We start from the raw sequence: 12,741 nt of genomic DNA, 5'->3' as shown, positions 1-12,741 counted from the left end.
TCCAAAGCTAGTATATCCTTCCTTAAGTAAGGTGACCAAAACTGCACGCAGTACTCCAGGTGCGGCCTTACCAATACCTTATACAGTTGCAGCAACACCTCCCTGCTTTTGTACTCCATCCCTGCCGCAATGAAGGCCAACATTCCATTTGCCTTCCTGATTACCTGCTGCACCTGCAAACTAACCTTTTGGGATTCATGCACAAGAACCCCCAGGTCCCTCTGCACCACAGCATGTTGTAATTTCTCCCCATTCAAATAATATTCCGTTTTACTGTTTTTATTTCCCAAGGTGGATGACCTCACACTTTCCGACATTGTATTCCATCTGCCAAACCTTAGCCCATTCGCTTAACCTATCCAAATCTCCTTGCAGCCTCTCTGAGTCCTCTACACAACCCGCTTTCCCACTAATCTTAGTGTCATCTGCAAATTTTGTTCCACTACACTCTGTCCCCTCTTCTAGGTCATCTATGTATATTGTAAACAGTTGTGGTCCCAGTACTGATCCCTGTGGCACACCACTAACCACTGATTTCCAACCGGAAAAGGACCCATTTATCCCGACTCTCTGCTTTCTGTTCGCCAGCCAATTCTCTATCCATGCTAATACATTTCCTCTGACTCCGCGTACCTTTATCTTCTGCAGTAACCTTTTGTGTGGCACCTTATCGAATGCCTTTTGGAAATCTAAATACACCACATCCATCGGTACACCTCTATCTACCATGCTCGTTATATCCTCAAAGAATTCCAGTAAGTTAGTTAAACATGATTTCCCTTTCATGAATCCATGCTGCGTCTGCTTGATTGCACTATTCCTATCCAGATGTCCCGCTATTTCTTCCTTAATGATAGTTTCAAGCATTTTCCCCACTACAGATGTTAAACTAACCGGCCTTTTGCCTGCCCCCTTTTTTAAACAGAGGCGTTACATTAGCTGCTCTCCAATCCGTTGGTACCTCTCCAGAGTCCAGAGAATTTTGGTAGATTATAACAAATGCATCTGCTATAACTTCCGCCATCTCTTTTAATACCCTGGGATGCATTTCATCAGGACCAGGGGACTTGTCTACCTTCAGTCCCATTAGTCTGTCCAGCACTACCTCCCTAGTGATAGTGATCATCTCAAGGTCCTCCCTTCCCACATTCCTATGACCAGCAATTTTTGGCATGGTTTTTGTGTCTTCCACTGTGAAGACGGAAGCAAAATAATTGTTTAAGGTCTCAGCCATTTCCACATTTCCCATTATTAAATCCCCCTTTTCATCTTCTAAGGGACCAACATTTACTTTAGTCACTCTTTTCCGTTTTATATATCTGTAAAAGCTTTTACTATCTGTTTTTATGTTTTGCACAAGTTTACCTTCGTAATCTATCTTCCCTTTCTTTATTGCTTTTTTAGTCATCCTTTGCTGTTGCTTAAAATTTTCCCAATCCTCTAGTTTCCCACTAACCTTGGCCACCTTATACGCATTGGTCTTTGATTTGATACTCTCCTTTATTTCCTTTGTTATCCACGGCTGGTTATCTCTTCTCTTGCCGCCCTTCTTTTTCACTGGAATATATTTTTGTTGCACATTATGAAAGAGCTCCTCAAAAGTCCTCCACTGTTCCTCAATTGTGCCACCGTTTCGTCCTTGTTTCCAGTCTGCCCTCATCCCACTGTAGTCCCCTTTGTTTAAGCATAGTACGCTCGTTTCTGATACAACTTCCTCATCCTCAATCTGTATTACAAATTCAACCATATTGTGATCACTCATTCCGAGAGGATCTTTTACGAGGGGATCGTTTATTTTTCCTGTCTCGTTACACAGGACCAGATCCAAAATGGCTTGCTCCCTTGTAGGCTCTGTTACATACTGTTCGAAGAAACAATCCCGTATGCATTCTATGAATTCCTCCTCCAAGCTACCCCCTGCGATTTGATTTGACCAATCGATATGTAGGTTAAAATCCCCCATAACTACTGCCATTCCTTTTTCACATGCCTCCATTATTCCCTTGATTATTGCCCGCCCCACCATGAAGTTATTATTTGGGGGCCTATAAACTACGCCAACCAGTGACTTTTTCCCCTTACTATCTCTAATCTCCACCCACAATGATTCAACATTTTGTTCATTGGAGCCAATATCATCCCTCACAACTGCCCTGATATCATCCTTTATTAACAGAGCTACCCCACCTCCTTTCCCTTCTTGCCTATCTTTCTGAATCGTCAGATACCCCTGTATGTTTAATTCCCAATCTTGGCCACCTTGCAACCATGTTTCTGTAATGGCCACCAAATCATACCCATTTGTAATGATTTGTGCCGTCAACTCATTTACTTTATTTCGAATGCTGCGTGCATTTAGGTAGAGTGTTTTCATCCTAGTTTTTAAACCATGATTTTTAGTTTTTACCCCTCCTGCAGCCCTTTTATATTCAGTGGCCCTTTTTGTTTCTTGCCTTTGGTTTCTCTGCCCTCCACTTTTACTCATCTCTTTTCTGTCTTTTGTTTTTGTCTCCTTTTTGTTTCCCTCTGTCTCCCTGTATTGGTTCCCATCCCCCTGCCATATTAGTTTAACTCCTCACCAACAGCACTAGCAAACACTCCCCCTTGGACATTGGTTCCGTTCCTGCCCAAGTGCAGACCGTCCGGTTTGTACTGGTCCCACCTCCCCCAGAACCTGTTCCAATGCCCCATGAATTTGAATCCCTCCCTACTGCACCACTGCTCAAGCCACGTATTCATCTGTGTTGTGCAGGTAACGTGAGACACTTGCAAGGCTTTTGTCCCATCAAGCTTGTTGGGTCATTTTATTAGACATGATAGCTTTATCTTTTTAATTCAACTCCTGGCCATTTCTCCATATCTATTATTTTCTTGCTGTATATCTATATCTTTTTTAAAAATTGCCTTTGCATCTATGGCCTTCTGGGACAGTCTGCTCCACATTCTCACCCTTTATGTGGAGAAACTTTTCCTGGTATTTTCAACCAGGTTCAGCTTGAATTTTAAGATCATGTCCCCTAGTTCTGGGCTCCCCTATTAGAGGGAAATTTATTCCCTGTCTACCTTTCTCATTTCCCCTCATTATTGTTAACACCTTTATCAGATCATTGTTCAATCACCTCTTTAAGGGATATAACCCATGGTTTACCCAGTCTTTTATCATAGGTCAGTGCATTTATCCGACTGCATCATCTTCAAGGCCAGTATATCCTTGCCAAAGTAGGGCACCAAAAGCTGAACACTTATTCCAAATGTAGTCTGACTAGTCTTCTGTAAAGTTGCAGTAATATGTCCTTGCCTTTCTTCACCTCTTGGCAAGCTCAGCATCCCATTAGCCTTTTCATTGACTTGTCCACCTGAATTTTTTATTGACATGCACCTGGAGCCCTAAATCTTTTTGTTCACCTACCTTCAGAGTGCTTCCCATTTATTTTGTATTCCCATCTGCCATTTTTGCACCTGTAGTGTACTACTACACACTGTTGCAATTTTGTGCAAACTCTACAATTCGCTATATATCTTTATAACTCTGCTCCATTCCCATATCCAAGTCAAAGTGTTCTAGCACCAATCACTCAGTCACCACTTGTCACTGTAAACCAATCTGAGAGTGTTTATTTTATCCCAACTTTCTGCCTGCTACTTCCCAACCATTATCCTAACAATGCCACAGAGTTGTGTGGTTTAATTACTGTTTTGAGTTGCATCACTGTTGGAGGTTTGTAGAGCATAGTCTTCCATGGGTGGTGTTGAAGTTCATGTCGCAGTAGTTGCTGGTATTGGCATTAAGCACTTGGTCATGGGAAAGCAGTGCAGTATCTTATTTCACTGGGGTGAGGTGGGGTATTTCATGTGGGGTCTTTGTCCATAGCACTTCTGCTCCTATCTTCTGTCTTTGTAAGGGGTCGTCTTCTATTTAAGTGCTGCTTTTTATTGTGATTTCACTGATCATACTTTTAACGTATTTATTATAATGTTTGTGGTTCTGGCTGTTCATATTTGTCTGTTAGGAAAATCTCAGAGTACTAAATGCACAGCCCAGGTATACTTATAGTCTTGTTAAATGTAATCTCGAAGTCAGCAAATTATACTTCATTGGTAACCATTGTTTTATTCAATGCAGATTCATGGAGAAACGGTTCAGAACCAGCTCGCTGTGCAGCGGGTAGAGATTCCAATATACCTTACGCTGTATTCTCCTGCTATAGACTGGATTCTTCAATGTATTGCATACAGAGCACCCGAGGTTCATTTTAATTTTCTTTCCTTTAAAAACAATATTAATAGCATTTTCATTTAAGAGTATATAGAATGCTTTACTGTTGTGCTATGAAACCAAGTTGTACTTCACACTGTGTAACGTGCAAATCTGGGATCCAAACCTGTGGGTGAACTTTTGTCCTTGGCATGCAGCTTTTACACAGGTACTTGTATTACATAGTTGTATAAATGAACAGCTTAGTTTTTTTCCTAGTCAAAATTAAGCTCTAAAGCTGGATGCCAAACAGTCAAAAATGTTTTTTTTTTATTGCATGCATTTTGGCTGGTCAGTGAAATTCTCTTATTTCTAATGATTACATTGGTATTTAGGAACAACATTCTTTCCACCAAAAACTTTAATATTAAACAAGAGGCAGTATAAAAGTTGACCCACACTACTAACTCACCTTTCTTCAGTGAATAGATAATAGTCATTTTAATATGGGTCAAAGCAAGCTCTCGTCATAATTTTCCATTCGAGAGTATTCCTGGCAATCCCTAACTGGACTCCACCTTTCCAAGTCCTATAAATCTTAATGAGCAGATTCAAAGTCTTATTCCTGGTATTTGGATGTGCTCCTCAGTTTTAGTGAACTTTAAGAGTTCCTTAACTTGGTGGTTGTAACAATTTCTCACTCTCTTTTCCCCCCCCCCCCCCCCCACCCCCACCCCCCACATACAATTAACACATCATTACTATACTCCATTTAAGTACAATTAATAGACTGTTTTCGATTATGGGATACTTCCAAAGTTAGAGTCTGTGGTTTATCATTGGGTGATAAATGTGACAGCAGTATATAGGGGAAAAATGCAAGCCCAATAAAACTGATGATGATATGCAGCTTAATTCATTTTCAGGCTATTATTTAACATGTTCTTATATTGGTAAAAGATAATACTCTGCATAGACTCTACACCACAGAAACAGGCCCAAGTGGTCTATGCTGATGTTTATGCTCCACATGAGCCTCCTCCCACTACTCTTCTTATAGTCTATTATCATATCCTTCTAATCCTTTCTCCCTCATGTTTATCTAGCTTTCCCTTAAATGCATCTATGCTATTTGCCTCAACTACTCTTTGTGGTAGCACATTCTACATTCTTACCACTCTTGGGTAAAGTGGTTTCTCCTGAATTTCCTATTGGATTTATTAGAAGCTATCTTATATTTTTGACCTCTAGTTTTGGATACCCCCACAAGTGGAAACATTTTCTCTACGTCTACTCTATCAAACCCTTTCATAATCTTAAATAAGCGTGTTCTAACCACGATTCTATACAAGTTTAACATGGCTTCTCTGCTTGTCAATTCTATCCCTCTTTGGTATATTTATGACCTTATTGACCTGCATTGCTATTTTTATATATCTGTGCCCCTAGATCCCTTTGATCCTCTACCCCCTTTATACTCTTGTCCTGGCTAATATTTATCCCTCAATCAACATAACAAAAACAGATTATCTGATCATTATCACATTGCTGTTCATGGACGCTTGCTGTGTGCAAATTGGCTGCCGCGTTTCCCACATTACAGCAGTGACTACACTCCAAAAGTACTTCATTGGCTGTAAAGCGCTTTGTGACGTCCGGTGGTCGTGAAAGGCGCTAAATAAATTTTTTTATCCAAGCAGCATGTGGCCTATTTTTTTTTTCTTCGTACCAAAATGCACACTTCTCTATATTGAAATTTATTTTCCAATTGCATGCCAATTCTGCAAGTTTATTAATGTCGCCTTGGATTCTGTTGCAATCTTCCTCAGTACTAACTATATCCCCAATTTGGTGTTGTCCACAAATTTTGAAATTGTACTTCTGATTCCCGAGTCCAAATCATTAATGTAAATTGTGAACGACAATGTTCCCAGCACTGAGCCCTGTGGCATATAGCTTCCCACCTTTTACTGGTCGGAGTAGCTACCCTTAACCTTGACTCTCTCTCCTGTTTTGTAGCCAGCTTGTTATCCATTCTGCTCCCTGTCCCCTGACTCCACATGCTCTGTCCTTAGTCATGAGTCTACAATGCGGTACCTTGTAGAAGGCCTTTTGAAAATCTAAATATATTACATGTACTGCATTACCTTTGTCTACTCTTTCTGTCTCTACTTCAAATAATTAAATAAGGTTGGTCAAGCATGACTTTCCCTTTTGAAATCCATGCTGACTACTCTTATATTTTCAGTTTCTAGATACTTTACTACAACTTTGAGTAAAGATTCCATTATCTTTTCTACCACAATGTTAAGCTAACTGGAATTTAGTTCCCTGGACTTGTTCTATCTCCCTTTTTCAATATGCACTTTAATGAGGTACACTATGCACAAATTATGCTTAAACAGACAATGAAATTGTCTGGTGTTCTAATATCATGTGATGTTGAGGTGCAAAATGAGCAAACTTGGTAAATAAAGTAGTAGTTAGTGCATCTAGAATGCTTAATTTGTTCACTTTTTTTATAATTAGGTTGTTTTACAAAGTTATACAACAACTGGGGTAATGTAATGAATTTGCTGAATTAGAAAGATGAAACATAACAGGAATATGTTTAGTCATATACTATACCTTATGCAGTAATAAGCTGCTCAGAGACTGAAAATGTTGTGGCTGTTTACAGGCTTTACTTACAGAAATGATGGACCGGTGCAAGAAACTTGGAAACAAGTAAGTAACCTAGAATTTCTCTTTGCATGTCTCATGTACAAAATATATATACGAGACCATGTATACTTCCCTTACTTATGTGTTTTGATCTTTATTCCATAATTTCTAATAGTGCTTTGCTGTTGAACTCTGTAATGTCAGCATTTAGACCGGAATTCATTGCAACAAGATCTATGGATTTCATTGGTATGATAAAAGACTGTGAGGAATCTGGTTTTCCAAAGGTAGGTCAATATGCAACATCGAAAAGTAATGACGCCTTCCGTTCTGTGTGTCCACATTCCAGAGCTTGCCATCCTTGCCAAACTGAGACCCTGTATGCTCGCTGTGTGACACTATTTGAAGCAGATCAAGGAGTTTTCAGTGTCTTGGCCAACTTGCATCCTTCAGACAATATCATGAAAGCAGATTAGATTGTTAATCTCATTGATTGCCATGTTCCCTACATAACAATCATCATTACACGTTGAAAGTAGTTTGCGTAAAATTATGTGAAATGCTTCTCCAACATGTGATAAGGTGTTACATATATGTAAGTGTTTCTTTTCAGTTGTATGTAACATTAATCCATAGTGAGCTGTTGGCAGTGATCTCAATTTGAGCGGACTCTGGTCTAGTTTTAGATAATTTGATGGTTACTACCATCGAAAAAGCTTGTTTGAAAAATGATTATCTTCACTGTCCATTCTTTCTACTGAAGGTAAAGCAAATAATTCATAGAATTGTTGTATCATTGGCATGTAGTGTGAAAGAAGGTATTAGTATCATGCTTTATATGTGAAAATTGCTCATTTATAGGAGTGGTACTTGGTAATTTGCATGTTTTTCTTTCCGCATTTTGTGTGTTCTGAGAAGAAGCAGGAATTACAATTATAGATGCAGGTGAACAATGCAGATCGAGTGGATCTAAAGCATAATGCAGGTTGTTTGCATTAATGAAAATATCTGTCTTGACCTTTTGTGATTTAAGATTGTTAGCTGTAGTTCAGTGGGTAGCGCACTCACCTCTGAGTCAGAAGGTTGTGGGTTCAAGTCCCAGTCCAGACACTTGAGCATAAAATGTAGACTGGCACTTTCATTATCATCATAGGCACTCCCTCGGAATCGAGGAAGACTTGCTTCCACTCTTAATATGAGTGCTTAGGTGGCACTTTAATGCTGCACTATCAGAGGTGCCGTCTTCGAGGTGAGAGGTGAGAAGTTAAGCTAAGACCACATCTGGCCTCTCGGATGGATGTAAATGATTCCACGGCACTATATTTATCCCTCAACCAACATCTCTAAAACAGATTATTTAGTCATTGTCACAGTGGGGCCTTGCTGTGCGTGTTTCATACATTACACCAGTGACTACACTTCAAAAGTATTTCATTGGCTGTAAAGCACTTTGACACTGAGGTTGTGAAAGTTGCTATATAAATACATGTCTTCTTTCTTTAGTGCACTTATAGTCATTCATTTTGTGTTGTACTATAGCATGATAGCAATTTCTGACAATTTACTGTTATCTTATTGCTTTTGATCTATTTGTATTGCAGCATCTTCTTTTCCAATCCCTGGGGTTGAACTTGGCTTTGGCTGATCCCCCTGAGAATGACAGGCTGCAGATTCTTAATGAAGCCTGGAAAGTTATTACCAAACTTAAGAATCCCCAGGTTAGTAGTGTGTTCCAGGTTTGTTTAGATAAGGAAACCCAGATCTAATAACTCTCTCAAAATGAGTTTTGTGAACCGACTGAAGACACATGAACCCTTCAGGAGTATCTGTAGGGATATGTGAAATTTGAATTAAATTGGATCCACATAATTAAGAGGTATGTTTGTGTAAAGGCGACATGCATTTTTTATTTGAGAAGATGGAAGACCTAGAATAAGAGAGTGCGGCTCTACCTATAAGTATTCATACTATGCATTTTGCAGCTTGAATCAAAATTCATGTGGCTTCACTGACGATCTTGAAACTACATGTTGATTTTATCATGCCCGTTGTTCTCTGTGCTCCTGCTTTCTGTTGCTGCCTTTCCATTGGAATTGCAGAAGTTGCAGGATGCCAGCATTGTAATTGGACAGAAGAAAAGGAGATATATTTTGAAGCTGTTATCTTTCGGTCAGCAAATTTTGTTAACAATTTAGCGAGAATGAAGTTCTTGACAATTTCACCCTAGTACATTAAATTATCTAACTTAATGCAGAAAGCTTAAGAGATTTCCTACTTTCTGCTATAAAGCGCAAAACTAAGCATGTTAAGTGTTTTTGCTTTATGATTAAACATACTTGGAAGTCTCTATTAACCTTTCTATATCAGACTAATCTGAATAGACTGCTTTGTATTCTTACAAAATTTGTGTTGATCAGACTGATATTGCAGTAAGTACTGTTTGTACTGAACAGTTGTGATTAAATTGCAAATTGTAGTTATATTATCAAGAATAGCATTTTTATAACGCCTTTAATGTAGTAAAATGTTCCAGAGTGCTTCACAACAATGTTATCAAACAAAATGTTACACCGAGCCACAAAGCTATTGGGACAGGTGACCAAAACCTCGGTCAAAAAAGTAGGTTTTAAAAAGAGTCTTAAATGAGGAAAAAGAGGTGGAGAGGCTTAGGGAGGGAATTCCAGAGCGTAGACCCTTGGCAGCTGAAGGCACAGCTGCCAATGGTAGAGCGATGAAAATCATGGATGCCCAAGAGGCCAAAATTGGAGAGCACAGAAATTTCGGAGAGTTGTAGGGTTGGAGGAAGTTCATTATCATCATAGGCAGTCCCTCGGAGTCGAGGATAACTTGCTTCCACATTAAAAATGAGTTCTCAGATGACTGATCAGTCCAATGCAGGAACCACAGTCTCTGTCGCAGGTTGGGCAGACAGTGGTTGAAAGGACGTTGATTGAAGTGCTGATTTGTTGAAGTGCTTGGGTTGTCACGCATTCCTTCCGCCGTTTGCGCTTGGTCTCCGCTTGCTCCTGGCGAAAAGACTCAGCGTTTGACGCTTTCTCGGATTATTCTCTTCCACTTTGAGCGATCTTGCGGCAGGGATTCCCAGGTGTTGGTGGGGATATTGAACTTCTTCAAGGAGGCCTTGAGGGTGTCCTTGAAGCATTTCCTCTGCCCACCTAGGGCTCATTGGCCGTGTCGGAGCTCCGATTAGAGCACTTGTTTTGTGAGTCTCGTATTGGGTATACGGACAATGTGACCCGTTTATCTGAGCTGATCGAGAGTTGTCAAGCTTCAATACTGAGGATGTTGGCCTGGGCGAGAACACTTGACGTTGGTGCGCCTATCCTGCCAATGGATTTGCAGGATCTTCCGGAGGTAGCGATGGTGGTACTTGTCCAGCTCTTTGATGTGTCTGCTGTATATAGTCTTTGTCTCAGCAGCATATATGAGGGCAGGTATCACTACTGCTCTGTAGACCATGAGCTTTGTGCTGGTTTTAAGGTTCTGGTCTTGAAACACACTTCCTCAGCGACTGAAGGCTGCACTGGCACACTGAAAGACATCTGCCCTTCTTGACAGTAGGCTCCCGAGTAATGGAAAATGGTCCACATTGTCCAAGGCCTCATCATGGATTTTGATAATGGGTTGAGGGGGTGGGGGAGTGCTGGTTGATAGAGCACCTTTGTTTTACGGATGTTTAGTGTAAGGTCCATGCTCTCATACGCTACGGTGAATGTGTTGACGATGGTTTGGAGTTCATCCTCCAAGTGAGTGCAGACGCAAGCGTCATCTGCATATTGTAATTCGATGACCGAGGATGGCATGACCTTGGATCTGGTGTGAAGGCGACGGAGGTTGAACAGTTTCCCATTTGTTCTATAGATTATTTCCACTCCAGTGACGAGATATAGCATTGCAGCAAGGAAGATCGAAAAGAGCATTGGTGCAATGACACAGCCTTGCTTCACCCCAGATCATACATGAATTGGGTCTGTGGTGGATCCGTTGGTCAGGATCACTGCTTGCATGACACATTTTTGAGGACAGCCAAATTTGAAGAGGACGCTCCATAATCCCCCTCAGTTGAGTGTCAAAGGGGCCATGCACAGAGGTTGGTGGTGTTCCCTGCAATTCTCTTGAATTTGTCGCATGGTGAAGATCATGTCTATTGTGCCCTTTAGTGGGCCGAATCTGCATTACGACTCTAGGAAGAGCTCTTCTGCCACAGGGAGAAGACGGTTGAGGAGGATTCTTGCAATAACTTTCCCTGTGGTAAACAGCAGAGAAATTCCTCTGTAGTTACCGCAATTGAACTTATCCCCTTTCTTGAAGATGATCACGATTACGGCGTCTGAGATCCCCTGGCATGCTCTCCTTCCAAATAAGAGAAATTAGCTCATGTATTCGCACCAATAGTGCTTCTCCACCATGTTTTAGTGCTTCAGCGGGTATTCCATCTGCTCCTGAGGCCTTGTTCTTCCATTATTGAATGGTCTTTTCAACCTCATGTAGGGTCTGCCTTGAGCACCCTGCATCTCTGGATCACTGAGTCGATGGATTGGTAGTGAGGTGCTGCCTGAATAGCGCTTTCTTAACATGGTCTCTTGAGTGCTCTGGCGTTGATTTTCCTGCGGCATTGTTTCTGTTGCCGCTGCTGTTTTTGGGCAACATTGATGGATATCACTGAGCGGATTACGCGGTGGTCTGTCCAGGAAGTTACAGATAAGGAGGGGCAAGGCCATGGAGGGATTTGAAAACCAAGATAAGGATTTTAAATTCAGGGCGTTGCTGGACCAGGAACCAATGTGTGTCGGTGAGCACAGGAGTGATGTGTGAACAGGACTTGGTGTGAGTTAGAATACGGGTAGTAGAGTTTTGGATAAGCTGAAGTTTATTGAGGCTAGAAAGTGGGAGGCTGGCCAGGAGAGCATTAGAATAGTCAAGTCTCAAGGCAACAAAGGCAAGGATGAGGTTTCAGCAGCAGATGAGCAGAGGCTGGGGTGGAAACAGGCTATGTTACGGCGGTGGAAATAGGTGGTATTGGTGATGGGGCAGATAGGTTGAAAACTCAGCTCCAGGTCAAATAGGATGTCAAGGTTGCAAACAGTCTGGTTCAGCCTCGGACAGTGGCCAGGGAGAGGGATGGAGTTGGTGGCTAGGAATGGAGTTCATAGCGGACAATGAAGGCAATGGCTTTGTTCTTCCCTATATTTAATTGGAGGACATTTCTGCTCATCAAATGCTGAAAGTTGGATAAGGAGCGTGACCAATCCGAGGCACTGGAGGGGCAAGAGAGGTGGTGGTGAAGTTGAACTTGGTGTGGTCGGCGTACATGTGAAACCTGCCCGTGTTTTTGGATGACATTGCCGAGGGGCAGCATGTAAATGAGAAATAACAGGGATCCAAGAATAGGTCCTTATGGGACTCCAGAGATAACGGAGTGGGAAGAGAAGCATTGCAGGAGATTCTCTGGCTGTCATTATAAAGCAACCTAACTATTGTGTAGTGTAACTGATGAGCAAGGCACTGACTGTGGACCCTGATCTCTATCTGCTTTGATAACACATACTGCAGACAGCCTGTTATAACCTCATGTTTTTAAAAGCTGAATTCATTTCATAAATTAGGTGTTGGAGGTAGTTGCTTCTGATAGTTAATAGAAATGGAGAAAGAGATGGGTTGGACAATTGGGTTATGTTCGATTGCTATGCGGAGCGGGCAGGGAAGTGGAGCTGAGTCCATGATCAGATCAGCCATGATCTTATTGAATGGCGGAGCAGGCTCGAGGGGCCAAATAGCCTGCTCCTGCTCCTGCTCCTATTTCTTATGTTCTTAATAATGTGCTGCCACAAGCATTGTAAAGTTTGTTCTTGCATCTTTTA

The 12,741-nt window shown here is 41.3% G+C and overlaps 1 protein-coding gene across 1 annotated transcript in view; it reads left to right on the top strand.

Moving 5' to 3' along the window:
• vps35l (VPS35 endosomal protein sorting factor like) overlaps positions 1–12,741 on the top strand; it is a 164,894-nt gene that overhangs the window by 61,617 nt on the left and 90,536 nt on the right. Inside the window, exons 14-17 of the mRNA XM_070900915.1 lie at positions 4,124–4,246; positions 6,876–6,922; positions 7,035–7,146; positions 8,461–8,577. Of these exons, the coding sequence (XP_070757016.1) occupies positions 4,124–4,246; positions 6,876–6,922; positions 7,035–7,146; positions 8,461–8,577 (399 nt within the window). The remainder of the gene's footprint in view (positions 1–4,123; positions 4,247–6,875; positions 6,923–7,034; positions 7,147–8,460; positions 8,578–12,741) is intronic.

The sequence above is a fragment of the Pristiophorus japonicus genome, chromosome 15 (genome assembly GCF_044704955.1).
Source record: "Pristiophorus japonicus isolate sPriJap1 chromosome 15, sPriJap1.hap1, whole genome shotgun sequence".
NCBI classification, from domain to species: domain Eukaryota; kingdom Metazoa; phylum Chordata; class Chondrichthyes; family Pristiophoridae; genus Pristiophorus; species Pristiophorus japonicus.
The sequence above is the reverse complement of the archived record's forward strand: the minus strand, read 5'-3'. Positions and strand labels throughout refer to the sequence as shown.